The 22531-nt window shown below is 32.6% G+C and overlaps 2 protein-coding genes across 3 annotated transcripts; one reads left to right on the top strand and one right to left on the bottom strand.

The window, feature by feature from the left end:
* The first annotated feature begins 5949 nt into the window (after positions 1-5949).
* Positions 5950-12089, top strand: LOC106106446. The gene is made up of 3 exons (XM_013287025.1): positions 5950-6379; positions 10439-10614; positions 11872-12089. Exons 1-3 carry the CDS (start codon positions 5950-5952, stop codon positions 12070-12072), a joined length of 807 nt encoding a protein of 268 aa, XP_013142479.1. The 3' UTR covers positions 12073-12089.
* Positions 12090-18804: 6715 nt separating this feature from the next.
* On the bottom strand, positions 18805-22218 carry LOC106106734. Of its 2 annotated transcripts, none has more exons than XM_013287377.1 (4): positions 22065-22218; positions 21247-21446; positions 20126-20340; positions 18805-19170 (listed from the first exon to the last, which is right to left on the bottom strand). In XM_013287377.1, the coding sequence occupies exons 1-4, from the start codon at positions 22082-22084 to the stop codon at positions 19150-19152; spliced, it is 456 nt and encodes a 151-aa protein (XP_013142831.1). In that variant the 5' UTR covers positions 22085-22218; the 3' UTR covers positions 18805-19149. The 2 variants fall into 2 exon arrangements, with proteins under 2 accessions (XP_013142831.1, XP_013142832.1); XM_013287378.1 differs by having other exon boundaries at positions 18813-19155.
* Between the last annotated feature and the right edge of the window lie 313 nt (positions 22219-22531).

The following is a 22531-nucleotide window of genomic DNA, read 5'->3' as shown; positions in this document are numbered from 1 at the left end:
CATCCATCTAAACTTTCGCATTTATAATATTAGTATGATACGATTTGATAATAATCTCGCCAGAATTGGCAACTTACGTGTCAATTAACTCACCTGAAATGTATAGGACAATCATCCAGAAAATTCCTACATCCTTTAACCAAGAAATCTGTTACCCAGAATAACGTATCTTTTGGGTATTTGATCTTTGGCTTGCGGTATTTTGCGCTTGAAACCATTCCAAACAGGAGAATAACTGTGAATGTGACTGACAAGAAACTCATGTTAAGTCTTAAAATATTGCAAATGATAATCCCACTACATACGGTCAGTTCTAACTAAAGAGTCGAAATGTTCAGGTATTTATTTCCTACAAACGCACGGTTTTTAATGAAGAATTCGACTTTTCAGTTAAATCTGTTAGATTTTTTTTTATCAAACAAGTGGGAAACGAGCACGCGCTACCTAAATAAGACAAAATGGCGAAGCAAGCGCTGCTCATAGACATTTTCGATAGCGGATGCGTTGCCTACCCTTAATTGACGATGGAAACCCACATAAAGAGGTTATTTCCCCTTCCTGTGCGTCTCCTCCAGCGTCAAATCACGTTCCTCTCCCATCCTTTTCTTATAAGAAAACGGGTGGGAAAAAAGAGAAACTAAAGTTGGGCCTAAAGGTTAGAACTGGTCGTATCTTGTGTGCTTTGAATCAATACGTCAATATCATATTACATTAGCATAAGAGAATACTAGTCCTAAAATGCTCGTCTTAAATTTTGAACAAAATATGTAAATAAAATATGAAAATGGATATTTTGGAATCGCCTCTTCTTATAGAGATATTCTTGATACGTATAAAATTGCATTATTGACTGGCTTTCGCCTGCGACTCCGTACAAGTGAAATTTAAAAAAGCAAAGTAAAACCTATGTGTTCTTCAAGACTATCATCTACATCTATGCAAATTAAATCGAGATCCGTTCAGCAGTTTAGGCTACCAACTCTAACATACATCCATCCGTCTAAACTTTCGCATTTATAATATTAACTAGTAAGATTTTTAACGAAAATAGATAACATACCAGTTGAATATTTAATCATCGCGCATAACTAAAATTGATTTTAATATTTCCGATATACCAAAATTTATTGTGAAACATAAAAACAGTCGTACAGTAGTTGTAAGCTAATACAAATAAAAGATTTTATAAAAGTAATAAAACTCCGATATGTAAGTAAATATATGTTATAGGTAATAAACATAAATATGAAAGAACTAGCAATGTACTTGGTCATATTTTTTTTAACATTCTTCGTGCAACGCCAGTATAACCAGCAAGTAGCGGCGGCAGCAGTCGGTGGCTCAGTGGTTTAAGCACTTGACTTGTAATCTACAGGTCTTGGGTTCGAATCCCGCTGTACCAATGTGATTCATATGTGCATAAATTCCCGACGTTCTTACGGAGAAGGAAAACACCGTGATGCAACCTGCACATATCGGCGAAGATATGTGTGACGTCAACCAACCCGCACTTGGGCAGCGTGGTTGACTATGGCCTAGTCACCCCTTATTGGAGTATGCTCCGAGCCCCTCGGTGGGGACGTATAGTGAGCTGTTGATAATGCCAGTATAACCAAGTGACTTAAGTTTCAATGGAATAAAACTCCAGTTACGTAGTTCGGAAACGCATTTCAAGAAGTTATTCAACCAATAACACTAACGAAGTATCTGAGAAACCGGCCATAAATACCTCTACTTGTATTCGCTTGTAAATAAATCTATCGTATTATTAATTCTCTGCACACAGTAATTTTCATTTTCCATAACAGTTTGAAATGAATTTCTTTCGAAATTACATTAAATTACTAAACGAGTTTGTACGCGTATCTTTAGATCGGTTTTATACAATTTTCGTGAAAGTAAATCTGCATAGTAAAGGCTTATACTAAATAAAATGAAAATATTTCAACGACTTGTACGTTTTGTAATAAAAAAAAAATATTAATGACTCGTAAAAACTAGAGCTCACTAATAAAAGGAGAATGACAGCAGACGCATACTTTTGAGAAAATTAAGACACAACTGCAGTGCGATTGCCGATTGTTTCGCAAGCAATTTAACTGTTTAGTTGCACAGCTAAAAATCCAGCAGTGTGTGCATTTCCATATAAGCTTATAGCAATCCAAGCGAGACTAGTAGTGCGATAGTTTAGTCTCCAGTATTTGCACACTCTAAGTGTTGACTTTTGTTCTACTAATAATTTCGGTATTGGAACCAATAATTGGGGATATACGATACCTTTTTAACAGGCTGGTTCTGGTCTGTCATTATTAGTTGGACTTGTGACCGCCATGTCAGAAAGCACGCCCGTACATTAAAATCACAAACAAAAGACTATCTAGATTATTAAGTAGAGATGAAACTGCAATTACTAGATTTAATTCTAGTTGTTTTTGCGAATACAGAAATACGTATTGATTTTTTATTAAATTGTACAAAATTGTGGTTTTTTATTGTTATTTTTTTTCAATCGCCGCAATCAAATAAACCAAATTTTATCACAAACCAGTGTAAATCATAATATGTAAATTGTAAGGTGAACTCGTTTGTACGTTCGATGCGTATAATGAAGATACGTTTGAAAATTCAAAGTTGATAGCTCGTTAGGTTTGCAAATGTTGAAGTTATGATTGAAGAAAAGTTTCATATTTAATATTTATTTGCACATATGAAAGGGTTTTTATATACTCACCTCAGGCGTTACATTATTAAAAATATAAAAAAAACTTTCGCCTGATACTCCGTGTGCATTGATTTAAACAATAACTAAATGAAGTAGCCTAAGTATTCTTCCGGGACATCTTTTAACATCTACGCCACAATTCATGGAGATCCGTTGAGCAGTTTAGGCTACAAACTCTAACAAACATCCATCTTAACTTACGCATTTATGATATTACTAGAATATGCTGTGATTGCTGACATCCTACAACAAATTGTGAGTTTAGACATTATCATTTAAGCATATTTAAATAAACTAGCTGTTCCCGTGCGACTTCATCCGCATAAAATGTCAAAATGACAACATGACAACCTTGGCATTTTTGCTTTCTTGATGTTGGCAGCAACTTATGGTCTCTTTCCCATATTAGGGTTTTTATCTAAAAATTTACCCCCTAAGTTTAATGGCGTTAAAATATATAGCGTAAAGCGTGACGTAAGAGTAGGGCTATTCATTAAAAAAAGAATTATTCGAAAATATGCTGTAATTTCTGACATCTTAGGCAACAAAGAAGTGTGTGTTTACGCTTTATTATAATAGTATAGATAGATATAGACAATTTAATAGATGATCATAGGCGCTGATGTAATTTTGGAGCCGAGAAGTTCTACGGTAGGGTCAATTACTTTATTTTGCCTTTTGATTTATCGTATCGTAAATAAGTATAGAAAATGCAAGTGAAATCGAAGAAGGGGTGAAAACGTCGGGGTGTAACATAACACTTTCGATGTGGAGAAACTGTATAAACATATAACAGCAATGTGTTTGTCTGTTTATTTTTCTAATATCAATAAGCGATTAGACCAAAGTATTACTTTTCATTCCGATTTCTTGTCTCAGCGATGTCGAATATAATTAATATTGTTTATGAAAAAAAAAAATATGTTTTGAATATTCCTAAGTAACATAACATTTTAATGTATTATTCCTTATTGAAATATTTTGGAATTCAATGATTTCGAAACGTCTAAATATTTTTTTTTATAAAGAGACTAAAGAAATGTAATTCAGAAAATTCATACATATCTAACACTAAATAAATAAATAAATTATTTAAGTTCATTAAAAAATAAAATAAATATTATACACGAGTGATGCCGCGTGAAACATGCTATTCAAATGGCGCTTGGAAATCATCCGGTAAGTATTAACGCTGTTCCACTGCTGATTTCTGGATCATTTAAATAGCGGATCAGATCCGAGCTCTTGACATTGATCTGTCAAACGTCAACGTATTCGCGTTGACAGTTTTATTTTTTTTTTAACTCGTGACCAGTTAAAATTAAATCTTTTTTTCTCTTTGTATGTGGCCAGTAATAATACTGTTAGTGTATTTTATATAGTGAAGTGTGGAATATTATTTCAGAAGTGGTAAATATTTACTAACTTATAATTAACCAGCTGTTGCCCGCAACTTTGTCCGTGCGATAAAAAACGTAGTAGACAATGTGTTCTACCAGACTACGTTCTGCATCTACACCAAATATCAAGGAGATTCGATAAGTTTGACTTTTCAATTGCACTGGGAAATATATCTTACTAGTATTATAAATGCGAAAATTCGGACGGATGGATGGAAATTGTTATAGTTTGTAGCCTAAACTTTTCAATGGATCTCGATGTAATTTGGAATAGGCGTAGGACATAGTCTAGAAGAACACATAGGCTACTAACTTTTGTTTTTTTTAATCATACGGGAATAGAGTCGCAGGTGAAATCTAGTTTTATTTATTACTAAAAGAGGACAAAGGCAGTGGCTTTTAGGTTGTTTCATAAATTTAATTTCACAAAAATAAGAAAATCGAGGCGCATAAAACCACTTTCTATTAAAAACTGTAGTTATCTTATCTCGTACATTTAATAGGAAAACTGTAAACACGTTTCAACAGAAATAATACACTAATTAAACTAATAATACATCGGATAGAAATAGTTATGCGTGGGATAATAACCGTCAGTTTTCACTGCCACTGTTCATCTTTGCATATAATAATACTAGCTGTTGACCACGACTCCTTCTGCGTAGAATAAAAAAATAGTATAAAACATAGCTTCTCGCACTGACTGATGACGTAGCTTTTCATGGGTGAAAGAATTTTTGAAATCGGCTTAGTAGTTTTTGAGATATTTCAATACATACAAAAATACTTCATACTAATATTGTAAATGAGAAAGTTTAGATGGATGGATGTTTGTTAGAGTTTGTAGCTTAAACGGCTGAACGGATTTCGATGAAATTTGGTATAGATGTAGAGGATAGTCTGGAAGAAGAAGGCAAATCACTTTTGTTTTTTTTTAATCCACGCGGACGAAGTCGCCGGCGAAAAGTGATGAATATTTTTTTATTCAATCACATCTACCAAATTTCATAATAATTCGTTAAGTCGACATTTAATAAACCGAGAACTACTTTATTTTTATTCTTCTTAAGTTTATTTTCATAATAAAATATTAATTACACAAAGTATAAACTCTAGAAGTGCTTGGAGATAAAGTTTGTTATTGATAGAACTTGTCATTACAGGTTAACGACCTAAGTTTTAAACCGATACTAGGAACTGTTTTCATACTTTTAATTAAACTTCAAAGGGATTAAACTTAACTAGAAGAGTAGAAGTAAACGATTAATATAAAGATACTAGCTGTTCCCGTGCGACTTCATCCGCGTAAAATTATGAAGATTTTATTTAATTTTTGCATGTGTCAAATTATCAATTGCAAATGCCAAAATGACATGTCACGATGACAAACCATGGCAACCTTGATGTAGTCAGCAGCACATGGTCTCTTTCCCACATTAGGGTATTTTATCTAAAATGTATACCCCTAAGTTTAACGGCGTGAAAACATATAGCCTAAAGCGTGACATAAGTGTAGGATTATTTATTAAAAAAAAAGATTTATTCAAAAATATGCTGTAATTGTTGACATCTTAAAAGAAGTGTGTGTTTATGTTTTATTATAATAGTAAGTAATATAGATAAATGCCAAAGTTTAGATAGTTGGATTTGGCATAGATGTAGAACATAGCCTGGTTGAACACGTAGGCTACTTACTTTTGTTTTTCAATTCCTCACGGAAAAAGTGGCAGGAGAAAGCTAGTATTTAGTATTCCAAAACTCATTAATATTTTAATAAAACTGTAATAAAAACTCGATTTCAGCCTGAAGATAAAATTGAAAAACAAAATGTTTAACACCAAAACTGTAATGTTACAATTCACTCTCTTAATATTAATATTAAAACAAGCAAAGACTGTAGAAGAAGGATATCTTGGACATGTAAAAGATGCTTGTTATGTCAAAGGAGAAGCACTTTCTTGTATGAAATATAAAGCATTAAAAATAGCAACGAACACATTCTTCGGTGACATATACTCAAATGAAACTATCAGAGCGAGTAGAATGATTAGTTTTGTACCACTAGATGAAGAAACGATTAAAGAAGTGATAAAGAACGAAGAAGAAGAAGCCCTGGCGGAACCTAGAAGCTTAATGTCGGAATGGTCGGAGTTTACTAAATACTTGATGAAATTAGTAAAGGAATTCTTTAAGACTAAAGGATTGAAAGTTGATCTTCCAGAAGGTGCTAGAACTATCGAGGAAACAGATGACGATGGTAAGTACAACTTTACATATTGTTTTCTTCTTAATTTTTAATGAAAGCAAGACAAAATTTCACAATTAACAAGTACACTATTTGTAATATTAGCTGATAGAATTGTGAAAGAAAACTTTAATTTTGAAGGAACACTGTTCAAACATATGAAAATTTTAGTAAGCTTTAGTACAGTCAATAACCGTAACAAGGAAGTAGTTGTATCGAGGAACTTTCCTCTTAGATATTTACACGACAAAAGAAAGCTCAAAATATCTATACAATGAACCCTGGTATATTCACCCGGGGTTCAATGATAGCTCGTGTTGGTGACAATCTCTTACAATTATCAAAATAAACAGGGCTAATGGATATAACGGTACACAGATTATTAACGAATATCAAAGATAAAGCGTATCAGAATATCTGATGTCAATGAACCATTTTATGATAAAACTAGCTTTCGCCTACGATTCCGTCCGCGTGGAGTTAAAAAAAAACTAAAGTAAATAGCCTATGTGTTCTTCCAGACTGTCCTCTACACCTATACAAAATTTCATAGAAATCCGTTCATCTACAAACTCTAACAAACATCCATTTATCCATTTAAACTTTCGCATTTATAATATTAGTAAGGAGTAAAATTAATAGTGACGGTAACTGGTATCAGAAAAAAGTATAAAAAGTAAATATTCTGTACAATTATTATTAGACATTAGTTAAGTATTAGCTTTCTTGTTGTAAATATATATTCTTTATTTCCAAAATATAATACATACATAAGACATAAGTCATAGCCGCCAAACTACTTACGTGGTTTATAGGCGTCGCACCTTTTAATCATTAATACATATTATGAAGCAAAATTACAATGAAATAAAGAAAAACATAGTATGTAAAAAATTAAAAACAAAAAATACAAGTAGTAATACAGCAAAAAATCTTAACTGTTATTTTTTTTAACAATATTTATATGAAATTATGAAAAAATGAAATACGAACAGTAATAAGAAATTTCTTAGTTTTCTCTTCATCATTAATCTTCTTCTCATTAAAATAGATTCTATTTACATCTCCTTGAATGAAAAATTAATTTTGATATACATTTAATATTTGTATCAAATAGAAAAAAATTGTATTATTTTATGTATTGGAATAATTTAAAAACTACTGGGCCGATTCTAAAAACTCTTACACCATTAAAAAGTTACGTTATCAGGGAGTAACATAGGCTACTTTTCTACTATTTTTTTAAATTCCACGGAGACAAAATCACGAGCAACAGCTCCTAGATAATAAAACACATTCTGTATTCTAAAAAAACAATTGCCAATCGTAAACTGTCCCATGTTCTTGTAGTTTAATATTGTGTACCGTTTTTCTTTCCTCTTAAAAGTTTCTAATATTGTTTACGATAACATTTCTTATAGTTACTTTTATTGTTTTAAAAGTACATTAAGAACACTGTTATTTTATAAAAGTTACATAAGCATAGCTAATTACGGAGTAATTCACACTGTTTTGGTAAACCGACAGAATTGTTTGTTGCCAACATTTATATGCAATAAGGATCGCCACAAATTGAGCTGTAGCCCTATTATGTGGTCGAATGTGCAAATATTTAAACCAGTTAAAGGTTATCTGTAATTTAAACGGATTTATCACAGTAAATACGTTATTTTACGTTTAAAAATGTACATTTAATGAATATACTTGATGATGTAGTAAATTTAAAATAAAATTGCATTTTTTTAAGTGGTTCTTTTTTTAAATTTGCTTCGTTACGTAATTCAGGGAAAATAGTAATTCACATCGACCGTAAATGTACTTAATCATCACCAGCTCACTATACGTCACCACTGAGGGGCTCGGAGCCTACCCTAGAGTAAGGAGTGACTAGGCCATAGTCAACTACGCTGGCCCAGTCCGGGCTGATTGACTTCACACGTATCTTTGAATTTCTTTGCCGATATGTGCAGGCATCACGATGTTTTCCTTTACCGTAAGAACGTCGGGTAAATTATGTACATATGAAATTCGAAAATCATATTGGTACAGCGGCATTCGAACCTCTGAGCCATCGACGTTCTAATGTACTTACTGATTATATAAAATGTTCGCCGTGTTACATGTTACACCATGTAACGGGCTTTAGTTATTAGATAACTGGACTGGTGTTTTTATTTATAACTTAAAACAAAATATGTTCACACTTCATATGTTTTGTAAAACAACGCCTGTTAATCTCAAAGCTTTCAAATTAAGAATCAAGGCAACGCTAAAACCAAGCAATTTATCTTGTTTCACATCATTTGGTAAATTGTAAGAGACCGTGCAAAGGACGAGATTAAAGTGAAAAGCATTTCGATATATCTTCACGTGTGTGTGATGTTACTACTACGCACATAATTATTATGTCAATCAATTATTGAATATTGCAAAAAAAAAGAACTATTTGAATATAAAATTGAATATAGCAAATTCTGTTGATTCTAATATTTTGCTTTGTACATTAAAAAATATGCTAACTAAAAAGGATAGAACATAGCTTTGAAATATTAAAAACTAGCTTTCGCCCGGAATTTAAAAAAAAAACAACCTTTGTGTTCTTCCAGACTATCCTCTACCTCTATACCTACTATGTCTACGGTTCAGTCGTTTAGGCTACAAGCTCTAACAAACATTCATACATCTAAACTTTCACATTTATAATATTAGTATAATTAACTCATACAAAACATTATCAATTTGCCCTTATACCTTATGGAAGGTCGGCACGGTATGTGCTGCTCTTCCATACATTTCTATCAGCCGTCATATCTGAATCCACTCCCTTCTTAAGCATATCCTCTTTCACACAATCCATCTATATTTTCTTCGGTCTTCCTTTACCTTTGTAGCCATCCACATTCTTTACACTTTCTGGTTTATGTCCCCATCGTCTCGTCATAACTCATACAAAACAATTCGTGTCAATTTACTATCGTTCTAATAAACTACGACCTGTAAAGTAAACAATTCTAAATTGGACCATGAAATACTTAATGGATTACGAATATTCCGTGTCAATAACTGTTACAAGAATTTTCTGGCTTCAAATTGAAGCGTGGGACTCGAATCAAACAATCGACTCGGTGGAGTTTGTAAAGGAAGGTGGGACTAATTTGACATTAATGACGCTAGACTTGCTTCGAAATAATTGGGACTTGAAATTAGTAGGTCGGCAAAACTTAAGAACACACAGAGTACGACGTGTGAATAAGTCATCTTTAGTAGTAATTAGTGAAAAGTTTGTTTTGTTAAATGTCTCGTATGTTTTGTATTTGATGTGAATAATTGCAATTTAATTCTAAAAGCGTTTTAATATAACTCAATAAAAAAATAGCGATTCCTTTTGACTCTTCGAAATATTTTGTTAAACATTTCTTTCTGGTATGTCATGAATAGCAGAAAAAATATGCTATTTTTAACTAATTTAGTTTCAATGTTGAAATTGTTCCACATATTAGCTTAAAATCCAACTAAATGATCTATGAACAAACTCACAATCATACTAATATTATAAATGCGAAAGTTTAGATGGATGGATGGATAGATGGATGGACGGATGGATGTTTGTTAGAGTTTGTAGCCTAAACGACTGAATCGATTTCGATGAAATTTGGTATAGAAGAAGCCTGGAAGAACACATTGGCTACTCACTTATGTTTTTTCTTAATTCCACGCGGGCGGAGTCTCGCGCAAAAGCTAGTAGGTTATAATTTAAAAAACTAAAATCACTCGAAAACTTATTCCCTTTCCCGTTCCGGTCTTTTTTTATAAAAATAGGATTGGATGGGAGAGTGGATTTGACGGTTGAGGAGACGCATAGGAAGGGGAAATATCCTCTTTATGTGCGTCTCCTCCTCCATTGATTTAGTGTTGGCAACGCATCTGCAATTGCGGATGTCTAAGGGCAGCAGTTGCTTCGCCATTTCAGCAGATTTAGGTGGCCGTTTGCTCGTTTGGCACCTTATTGTATAAAAAAAAACTACTTCTAGTTAAACTACATTAAACTAACTAAACTTGTCAACATTTCAGCGCGAGGTAAAAAGAAGAAGCTAGCAGTAATGGTACCTCTGCTCAATCTCCTAGCAACGTTGAAGACCAAGATGCTGCTTATACCAATTCTATTAGCGGTGCTGTTAATAAAGAAACTGCTTTTAGTTGCAGCGCTATTAGTTCCGAGTCTGCTTAGTACACTAAAATCTTGCAAGGTAAATATCTTATCGATAAGAAAACAAAGAAATAAACGACTGTCGAAATACTTCGACCTCTCAAAGACTTCCATCAAGTAAAAGTATTCCATATACGAAATTAATTAGAGAACACAGACGCCAATAAATTATCAGTTCAACATTACTCAATCCCTCCCTCAAATTGCATATTCGTAACTGTCACAAAACTAAATATCTTGCCACCTACTTTTATGCCAGTCACAGGCATGTCAGTAGGATACGTATGCCTTTAGCTGGCGTGAGCTGGTAATTTGAATGCAAGTGTGCCAGGTACTGGTACTCCAATACACATGGTGTTCTCATTAGGTCACGTCATAAATTTTCAATCTAACTTATTTAGTGGTTGCCTAAACCGGTGCTGTTTTATTGCAGTCAAATATAATCAAAAGAAGCGCTTACTCGTTTGTTCTTTGTCAATTGAACTTCACATATATGCTGGGTTTCTGAAGTTTCCGTTAATTTTATTATTATCTAGTGATATATTATTGTTAGGTTGACCTAAGTTTCAACGGAGCAAAACTCGTTACGTATTTCGCAATCGATGTTGATTAAATTATCGAATCAAAAACGCTGACTGATGGTTAAATGTAGCCGGGAAACCGTCCATTAGCCTTAAATTTGACGAAAACGATTGTACGTAATATATTAAATACGGGCTCTATTTAAAGTTCGTTTTACTTTACAAAAGTCGACCCTTATCTTTTCTATTCCAGACGTCTTTGTATAACACTTTTAGTGAAATCTCCCAAACTGACAAGCGAACAGAGCTTGAAGTCTTACTTTATATTTCAAGTTAATTAATGCTTATTCATAATTAAATTATGGCTTTAATATGCTTACATAGAAGTATGATAAAACTTTAGCACATTTATTAAGATAACAACGCATAAGGGGAAATATCCTCTCATTCTTCGATCAAAGATAGGCAACGCATCTGCATTTATGAATATCTGTAGACAGCAGTCGTTTCGTTATTTCGGCGAATTTAAATGGTCTTGCTCATTTACTAACTCATAGCATACTAGCTTACGCCCGCGATGCCGCCCGTGTGGAATTAAAAAACAAAAGAAAATAGCCCATCCATTCCTCCAGGCTATCTTCTTCATGCGTCGAGATCCACTCAGCAGTTTAACATATCCATCTGAACTGTCGCTAGTAAGATTAGTATTTAGTAAGTAGTAGTATTTAGTAATTATATTCGTTGTTAGTAAGATTAAATGGTCCTTTGTATTTCAGCATCATCACCCCATGACACACTACTCGTCTTACTTCGACGGTGGTTCATCAGATTTCAACACAGACTATGGGAGTAGCTACGCGTATTCATCTGGCGGTGGTTACGGCAAAGATTATGCATCTAACAGAGCGTATTTGTTGCCTAAACATAGACCAACTCCAGCGCCTATGTATATCACTGCACCTGGAACTACCGCATAACATTCTTTGAAATATTTGATCCCTATTAGTATAAAGAATATTTATTTAATTTGTAATTTAATTTATAAATACGCATGTATGTTTGTTGACAATTATAAAATTTTATTTATTCGCTTTAATTTAATTTAGTTTTATCATTTTATTTATTATCTGTTCTATGTAAGTTAACTTCAAAAAAAAAATCATTAAAAATGAACTGTTTCATTTTATTTTCGTCGTAACAATGTCAACATTAATAAATATTACATTTTTGTAAATAGTTGGTTTCGACTATGGCAAGAAAATGCCACAAATTCAATGAAATACAAATTAAAATATTGTAACAATTTTTTTAATTAAGTCTAAACATTGACTATTAAACTTTTCTTCTCTAGATTTTAAATATAATTTTCCAAGAAATTTAAATAGAACCTGTTCAAAGAATAACATTTTATCTCGTCGTGTCTTCATTAACAAAGAATTTAGAAAAAGTACGATTCAATGAAAAGAAAACGCTTTTACAAGAGCAATTTACGTAAATGAAATTAAAAAAAAAACTGTTTGGTATTACAAATAAAAAAGTTTAAGATGGATGTTTATTAGAGTTTGTAGCCTAAACCACTGAACGGATCTCGATGAAATTTGTCACAGATGTAGAGTATAGTCCGGAAGAAGATGTAGTCTACTTTTTTTATTCCACGCGGACGTAATCTCAGGTTACAGCTATAAAAATCATTTACAAGACCCTAATTATTCTGCATCGTGAATATGTCGGAAGAAGGGTAAACCGTAATAAATCTTTTAATATTTTACTTGGTATTAATATATTTCATTAATCCTGATCCTCCCATATTGTGTTCAGAGCTGTTTATTAAAGTCTTATTTAATTAAATTTCCTATTAAATTGAAAATATGTAAATGACTTTTAAATATTCATAAGATTTAGAATTACCAAAATCTGCCTAAGGAATTTGAGCTATGGAAATCTGAAATGAAATACAAGATAGTGCGACGAACGTATTTGGCTCATCGGATAAATGTAAGAAGTAGCTAGAAAGCCCACCTGTCAATGCGTGCCACAAAATCCTAGTCAGACTGTAGTCTATACTAACATTATAAAGAGGAAATATTTGTATTATTGTACGTATTTAAATGACTAAAAAACTACTCTACCGATTTTAAAAAAAATACCCTTAGAGAGATAATTTATCTGTGAATATCATAGACTATATTTTTATATTCTCGCGGTCGAAGTAGCAAGCAACAGTTAGTATTTAAAAGTATTACTTTATCGGAAACACCAATTTAAAATTGTAATATACTTACGGTAATGTGAAAAACAAGCAAAAAGGTTTTAATACTTACAAAACGTTTTCAAACTAATCAAGTTCTAGTCTAGGTCAATCCAGTTAAATAGACAGAAAACTCTATTTTATTATTCGTGGGAAACACGCTCTGGATTCCTGTAAATAAACAACCTCGTCCTATTTATGGGAAATAGGAAGTAACATTCGGAATAAAGTGTCCCCAATTTATGAGCGTCATTGATGGAAATAAATTTGTGTACCCGGAACGAAGTCAATAAGCAAATGGTTGACTTACCAAACGAAATGGCTTTTTTGTCATTTTTCCCCTACTTTTACTTAATTTCCTATATATCCCTTTGCGCATGAATTAGGACACAAGTGTCATTTTGACATTAATGGCATGTATTAAGTATTTAATTCGACAAGTGTGTCATTGTACATGCGTGCCATAGAGAGTAATCGACGGGTGTGTTATAGTACACCTGTACGGTATTGCCTTGTGTGATATCTAGAACGCTTGAGCAAAAAATATTAATACGTATTTGTTTAGGCCCTGACCATGCTTACAAATTAAAAAAAAACTGGGAAGCTTAAACGAATTTAATGGCGCAATAAACTTAAACGACTGAACAATATGGCATAAGCCAGTTAGACGCGTGTGGTCAGGGCGAATCTTGACAAATGTTTTGGAGAGACGCCTTGCTCCCCGCATTACGTGTCACCGCCTTGCTCTCCGCATATCTGCCGCCCTCGTAAGCGCCCTCTAGCGGCGCCTGCCAGCACCACTACAGCAGCGAGGGAATCGTCGCAGGCGCCGATGAACCACGACGCCATCTATTTGCCTTCTTTGTCACTGCTAGTATAGCGGTGGTTACATAGAAAGCGCTTTAAGGCCTTAATATCATTTTATTATAGTTTTCCCAACTGTAAATAGGAACATTATTTCATACTTCATATAATTTGGAAACAAAGACGTTTTATCATTTTCTAGGTTTTAACAATGATGTGTACCGCAATAAAACCGTCTCCGGATGTAGGCAGTAAAATATTTTTACTGCTCTTTGCTGAGTAAAATAAATTTCTTGTTCGCAATGTCCGGTCTTTAAGCATCGAATTCTCTCTATGGTATTACTGATATTTATTTCGTTTTTCATCTTTTAATTTTATTTATATCTATACTTCTATACTAATATTATGAAGAAGAAAGATTTTTTTGTATGTATTGAAATAACTCAAATATAATGGACCGATTTAAAAAAAGTTTTCGCTTATAAAAAGCTACGTTATCAGTAACGTAGGCAATGTAATATTGTTTATTTAATATTACACGGGCGTAATCGCGAGCAACAGCTAGTATCAATATGATTGTAAAGATGGAAGTGTCATCAAGAATCAAGATGGAAGATAGATATCGGAAAATCACAAAAGTCTTCGTTTGTAGATTTTAAGTTTGTTTTTATATTTGTTTTCAGGTTAGCATATTTATTTCTATACTAATTAACTACATTGTGATTCAATATGAAAGATTTTCTCTGGGTTTACATTATCAGAATTAAGCTATTTAACTTGACGACGATCTTTAATACCCTCTTATTATTACCGGTATAAAAATGGAACTTTAGAAAGAGCATTTTAACATGTCACAGTAGATATTTCATCGAAATTGTGGTGTATATGTGGGTATGCCAATATAATGTACCGTCAGTAATATGAATAATAGATCAGTCCAGTACCAACCGTCGTTTCAATAACACTCCTACATTACAGAAATTTAACATTGTACGTGTCACAAAATATTTATTAGAAAGTGGTGTAATAGAGAAGGCAATTGAACCAAACCCAAGGCAGGTTTTTCATATTTTTGCCCATTTCATAATTCCCATTTTTACGGATGGAAGGATATTTGTTTGAATTTACAGCCTAAACTACTGAAAATATCTTAAATTTGGCATAGATTTAGAGGATAGTCTGCAAGAAATAACAGACTACTAATTAAGTTTTTTTTTTTTAAATTCTCAATGTATTCTTAAGGAAAGCTCGTTTAGTTATAAGTTGAATTGACAAAGATTAATAATTTCTTTATTCTTTGTTCATCAGACAGTTCAGTCGATGTCATGGGCAACAGACTGTTAAATAGATACTAAAGTTTTTTTTTCTTTTAATAAAATGAAAATATGCTTTGAATTTGTACAGCCAGTTTCTTTTGCTTTTCAATGAAGTGTTTTGTTGAATTCAACAAAAATTGTAATTTTAATATACTGTAATTTAGATAATTTAGTATTATATATAGTAATGTTTATTTAATTAAGTGTTCAAAGATGTAAGAGGACTAAAAGAACTAGGGTCTGTACCAACACTGGCTGATAGAGGCTCAGATAGCTTAAAAGTAATGTAACTGTCAGATAAGGTAACGAAATCCGATATTTCCATCACATATTTACACGTTGGATTGTTATCAGACAATTTACAATTTGGTGGGACAGGCTTAATATTCTTACTAATATTATAAATGCGAAAGTTTAGATGGATGGATATTTGTTAGAGTTTGTAGCCTAAACGGCTGAACGGATCTCGATAAAATTTGCCATAGACGTAGAGGATAGTCTGGAAGACCACATAGGCGACTCGATTTTTTTTTATTCCACGCGGACGGATTCGCGGGGGAAAGCTAGTAAGTAATATATAACTATAGCAAGTAATCTGTTAAAGTCATATTTCCTGTTCAATATATTATAGGAGCACATCTGACATCGTATAATAAACGGTCTCTATACGTCGAAAGTGACGCTAGAAACTTGAAAGCAGTATTCTACAGTGATATATCGAGCAAATCCAATATGTCATGTTAGTTCTTTGTTATCTTCATTCGATCGTTTTTTACTACTACATAAAAATAACTACAAATCTATACTAACATAAGAAAGCGTAAACACACACTTTTTTGTGGCGTAAGATGTCAGCAATCACAGCATATTTTTAAATAATTCTTTTTTGAATAAAAACCCTTACACTTCCGTCACGCTTTAGGCTATATTTTTTCACGCTATTAAAGTTAGGGTAAATAAATTGGATAAAAACTCTAATGTGGGAAAGAGACCATTACCTACTGCCAACATTAAAGAAGCAAAGTTGGCATAGTCATAATTGGTATTTTGACATTTGCAATTAAGAATTTAATAAAGGTAAACAATAAAATAAAGTATTTATAATTTCATGCCGATGAAGCCGCATGGGAACAGCTAGTTCTTCATAAAACTCTTCACAACGACTAAAGCCATCTACACATCTTGTACTTTACAGCCGGACTGTACAGTTAAATCGTATACTTGGGTAGGTAACAACATCGTCTATTAACTGCACTGTTCTTTTAAACTGCAGTTTTAATTGTAGCTTGGCACTATAAATGAAGATATGCACTGGACTGTATACAACAGTCCAATCGGTACCATACGCAATTGTAAACTACAAGCTGTTGCTCGTGACTTTGTCCACGTGACATGTAAGAAGTAGTACAAAATACAACCTATGTTACTACTGGGTATTATAACTGGATAATGTAGCTTTTTAATAGTGAAAGAATTTGAATCGGTCCTGTAGTTTTGAGTTAATTTTGTATTGACATACAAAAATCCAAATGTACAAATCTTTCTTCTTTATAATATTAAATATAGATTGAGTTAAATTTATTCGTGCTAACAACAGTTTGAACAAGTTGTCTGTTTATCCGTGCGTCGTTAAAAAAGCGAAAAATAATGTATGAGACTTTGTTTTTGGATTTAGTTTGACAGCCCAACCATATCAAACTATCAGCTAAAGTCTGTAGAGAATGTAGAAATAAAATACTCGTAATACGTAGTCTTTTATTCATAGTAAATATCTTTCCTGTCAATATGATGGTTTTCATTGTGAATTATGTTCTCTGAATGTTTGTTACTCCAGTCTTGATACGGATCCGAGTCAGTGAATACCTCCAAAGTCACCTCTTTCTGTTGTGTAAAATATGTTCACAGATTAAATAATAATAATAAGAGGGTGATCACACTTATGACTATAGTGTATCTAAATAAAATAGATTAGTTTGATAAATGACGCATATGAAGCATCGAATTCAATTTGTATGAAGGGAAATGCCATACTTAATAGGCAGGTATCGTAGTGACGAAACAAACACGCAGCGAACAATTTTTTACTATCGATATTCGGTTTAAATAATTATCGAACTCAACTTAAATTATTATTTTCTTATTCACTAATTTAGAGGACAATTCTAGTATTGATTATAATGTAGAGAATTTAGCAACGACAGAAATAATAGCGAAATCCAATTCGATTATGTACGGCTGTAGTAGTAAAACACATTTATTTACTCTCATTATTTGTTATGGCCATTATTATTTGAGAAAACAGTGTTTTTTTTTTATTTCATAAGTTATAAGTATAAATCTTTCAACTTCTATAACAATAAAAATCGAATATCGATAAGATTCATGACGGATTTTACACAACCCATCCCTACTAAATTTAAAATGAATTGTCAAACTAATCTAAATTGTTTAGACAAACTATAAACTATCGCATAACTGTTTAGTCTCGCTTTTTTTCTATGAGCTTACTCAGTGCACACACTACTAGATTTTTAGTTGTGCAACTAAACAGTTGAATTGCCTGCGAAACAATCGACAGTCGACAAATCACAGCAGTTGTGCGATTGTCGATTGTCGAAGGTGTGCTCCCGTTGGTATGGTCAACGACACAGTATTGTAGATGCGTTACCAACCTTACTATTTATGTCTAAAGTACTACATAAGAGTGCCTTTGTACATAAGATTCAACCGATGAGCTGTGTCATTACTCAATGTAAGATATAGTTTTAGTAAGAAACATCAGACTTACTACCCTTATCTTTTTTTATTATTTTCAAGCAAATTTACTACTACGACATTAGATGCTTTAAATTGTTATTGATTTAAATAATTTCCACTACATGATCTTACTCAAGGTAAATTAATAGCTTTTTTAAGTTATACGGATAACTAGCTTTCGCCCGTACCTCCGTCCGCGTGGAATTAAATAAACAAAATAAATGGATGTTTGTCAGAGTTTGTAGCCTAAACGGCAGAACGGATTTAGATGAAATTTGGCATAGATATAGAGGATTTTGTTTCTTTTTCAATTCCACGCGGACGGAGTCGCGGGCGAAAGCTAGTAGGATATATTTCCTTCTAGACTTTGCTCTACGTGCCAAATTTCATGGAGATCCATTCAGCAGTTTAGGTTGCAAGCTTTAACAAACATCCATCTTACCTTTCGCATTTATAATATTAGTATGACAGTTAGGGTTAGGGGTTCACGCAAAATACGCGCTAGTCGTGGAGTTGCGGAAACCGTAACCCTAGTAGTAGTACTACTACTACTACTAGGGTTAGGGGTTAATTAAAATAATACTGTTAGTGATTAATTCGTTTAATCCAAAATAAATGTTCGTTAGTACATTTTTAATAAATTATGTAACAATATAAATTAATATGTTATACTTAGCCATTTGTTAAATGCAAAATAGCAATACAAGTTAGAGCAACTTAGTTTTTAAATAATAAATAAATAAATTATTATTTACATATCCACCACGTAATTTTCGATTGACAAGTAAATATAAAAATTGCCAATTCTGATAGAATCGTAACTCTACATGTCAAATGTCAAACGGAAACAAACAGTTTCATTATTAGTTCGAGGTAAAACCATAAACCACTCGCCACAATCTCCGATCAGGTCTCAAACACCCAATTGTTTAGTCCTTTTTGTTGATAGCCTGGAAAATGTTCGCACATTTAATTCGTTTTTGTTAATTATTAACTCTTTGTTTATCTACTTCTAAATGCCCAATCTAGTGGTTGTCAATAGTTGTCCCAGTCACTGCTACGCCACTCTGGAAGGAGCAGGTTAAATACCCTTAAATACTTCGATTATTTTCTCCAATACCGGCAACGTGAAAGCATAGCAACAATCACAACACCATTTAAAGACTCAGTGATAGTTGACAGGAAGGGCCATAGTCAGTTTAGCAGCGACATTGAGGTAAAGAAAATATTATGATAACGAAGAGTTCAAGGACATCAAATAATCAGCCCAAAAAAGATATTTAAAAAGTAAATAACGCAACTATTTTTCTATTTCTTAAATATATCATTAAATTGTGTGAAATCTTTCACTATATATCTACTGTCGTCTATTAAAGGTTTTAAAAAATCGGTGCAGAAAATTCCCAATGCAAATGTGCGTCAATCGTCGTGAAGAACTTTCAATATCTTTAATTTTATAAATATGTACAGTCAGCTATATAAATATGAATACATTTACAGAGTTTCATAAACATGTATACGCCTTCCATTTTAAAAATGTATGCACGAATCCATCTATATGATTTCTACTACGATTTCTTTGTTAACAAATAAGTGCAATAACATTGTTGAAACCGAAAGCCTATATAGTATGTGGATATTGTGTATGTAAATATATTAAACAGCTGACTGTACACGTTTAATAAGAATTAAATTTATCCCAAATTACGTTAAAGGTAAGAAAAGTCAAGTTGTTCAGAAAAACATTTTATTCATGCACATGCAAACATTCATGCAATAAAGTGATGAACAATAAAAAATAAAAAACAGTTTACTACTTTATCACAACAAGTAATAAAACGTTTTTTATTATTCATCAGTTATAATAAATAATTCATGCAAATACGACTATATCTAATCGATCACCTGTGGAGAGAATAATTTCTTGAGTCCAATTATTGTTGCTAACAGAAGAGCTATTTTGGAGACTAGAAGGGCCTTCCCGACCATTAAATACAGGCCCTTAAATGTCAGGGCCCCGAGTAGACCAAACTTCATAGCTGCAGCGGCCAAGAATGGACCCATGTTCTTATTTCTGGCTCTTCCAGTTTCAATTGTTTTTGGTGCTTTCATTGAAACTCCTAAATAAAATGTAAACATTAGCGTGGGTTTCGATAGGAACACTTGTATGCATTTATATTGTCATCCTTTTCTTTCTATTTGTATAAACAGAGACCACAATATTGCCCATTTCAAGTATTACCATAGTGAAGCAATACTATTACTTTTACCATCGATCTTTTTATCTGTTAAATTATCAGCTAGATTAAGTTTGTAGCTTCGTTAAAAATAGTACCTTAATAGACTTTAATCTAGTAACTAAATTAATAAATACTTTTTTAACCTGTGTTTTTTTGCAAATACTGGAATTTATCTCAGAGGTGTTTTTAATAAAATTTATGAATCATAATTCACGTCTAGATGTTACAAATGAACGGGAATTTTTAAGTTTCATTTCAAATTACCTTGTTATTTAGTTGTGATTTACGGCAAGAAAAAACAATAAAAGTGTCCCTAAAATTTATGATTCAATTATATATCAAGTAAAGTTTTATACAAGATTTATAATACTATCGTTTTTCAATTTGCGAATTGAATGTCAAATTATAACAAGGGAGGTAACGTCTTAATAATGTTAAGGTCCTGTCCCACCAAATTGTAAATTGTCTGATAACAATCCAACGTGTAAAAAATGTGATGGAAATATTGGATTCTGTTATCTGACAGTGACGTCATTTTTAAGCTATCTAAGCATCAATCAGCTAGTAGTGGGACAGTCCCTAAATGACGAATACATTTTACTAGCTTTCGCCCGCGTCTTCTTGCTCGTGGTGTAAAAACAAAAGTGAGTAGCATTTGCATCTTTCCAGGCTCTACATCTATGCCGAATTCCACCGAGATCCATTCAGCAGTTTAGACTACAAACTATTAAAAATTTATCCTTGTAAACTTTCGTGTTTATAATATTAGTAAGATTGTTAACTCACCTACACCAAAGCTTCCGTCTTTCTGTTGTTTACCAGAAATAACAACATCAGCATTGTCAAGCAGCCTGTACCTCAAAGACCGTGTAGTCGCAAAGTTCCATAATTTATCAATGATAATCTCTTGCGCTTTGTCTTCTAAAGATTTACCAGCTCGTGCTAATGATTCAGACTTTATTGGCATTCTAGCTGCTGCGCCGTTACTAGAAATTTTATTGAGTTTCATTAATAAACAGTCGAAAATATGACTAGTTTTGTCCATCATCTCTCTGACTTCATCCCAGTCACGTGGGTCCAGGTGAAGGTCAATCGTAATGTTTTCGCTTTTTATTTACGACCCGACAAGGATCTTTGTTAGAAATAAATGTATTAAATCAAAGTAATATTGGATATAACCTGAATTTACTTTACTAGATGATCAGAGTTATATTGATATTCGAAAAATACATCAATGAATTAATTGTCCACTGGTAACCATCACTGATCATATTTAAACTAATAAATTTAAATGTAAATAAGGATATGATTTGTTATAACCTTTATTCTAATTGCTAGCAATCTCACCCAAATTATTTATAGACTAAGTAAATGACTCATGCCTAAGAGCGGACGCACATTTTTGACTAGACTATCACACTACTGTTGTGCGATTGTCGATTGTTTTGAAGCCCATTCAACTGTTTAGTTACACAACACAACTAAAAATCGAATAGTGTGCGCACCAACATATAAGCTTAAAGAAATCAAAGTTCGACTAAACAGTTGTTAGATAGTTTAGTCAAAGGTGTACATAATACATTTGATATTTCTCTGCAGTTTACCTTTCATCAACGATCATCATATCGTCTGTAAGTTGGACAGTGGCAGTCTTCAGAATTTTGTCCGCGTACCCGACGAACTCTGCAGCGAGACACGACGAGATTTCCCGCGCGACGCATTTATTGTTTAAGCTACGTTTTACCGATTCTTCTGATCTTATCTGGAACAAAGACACGAATCTGTCAATTTTCTATAAGAATGTTAGAAATTCAATAAAAATTTCCGATAATATGAGCGAGAGAAACATGAAATATGACACTGGTAATTTATGGTCATTTCAGTACTATAGATAAAGTTACTAACAATACTACATGTTAAAGTAGCAAGAAGTAAAATGTTGCAGTTATTTTACTATACTAATATAATAAAATAATAATATTTTACTATACTAATATATATCAGCAATCACGGCATATTATTGAATAATTATTTATTTAATAAAAAGCCTCTACACTTACGCCCCACTTTA

The sequence above is a fragment of the Papilio polytes genome, unplaced genomic scaffold, assembly GCF_000836215.1.
Source record: "Papilio polytes unplaced genomic scaffold, Ppol_1.0 DF822178.1, whole genome shotgun sequence".
Classification (NCBI taxonomy): Eukaryota; Metazoa; Arthropoda; class Insecta; order Lepidoptera; family Papilionidae; genus Papilio; species Papilio polytes.
The sequence above is the reverse complement of the archived record's forward strand: the minus strand, read 5'-3'. Positions and strand labels throughout refer to the sequence as shown.

Coding starts and splice junctions, on each gene's coding strand:
- LOC106106734 (XM_013287377.1), bottom strand. CDS start 22,084: ATGATGATCGTTGATGAAAG. Junction 21,447..22,064: donor ATGATGATCGTTGATGAAAG/GTAAACTGCAGA, acceptor TAAAATTTCTAG/TAACGGCGCAGCAGCTAGAA. Junction 20,341..21,246: donor AGACGGAAGCTTTGGTGTAG/GTGAGTTAACAA, acceptor CATTTTATTTAG/GAGTTTCAATGAAAGCACCA.
- LOC106106446 (XM_013287025.1), top strand. CDS start 5,950: ATGTTTAACACCAAAACTGTAATGTTACAATTCACTCTCTTAATATTA. Junction 6,380..10,438: donor CGAGGAAACAGATGACGATG/GTAAGTACAACT, acceptor TCAACATTTCAG/CGCGAGGTAAAAAGAAGAAG. Junction 10,615..11,871: donor GTACACTAAAATCTTGCAAG/GTAAATATCTTA, acceptor TTTGTATTTCAG/CATCATCACCCCATGACACA.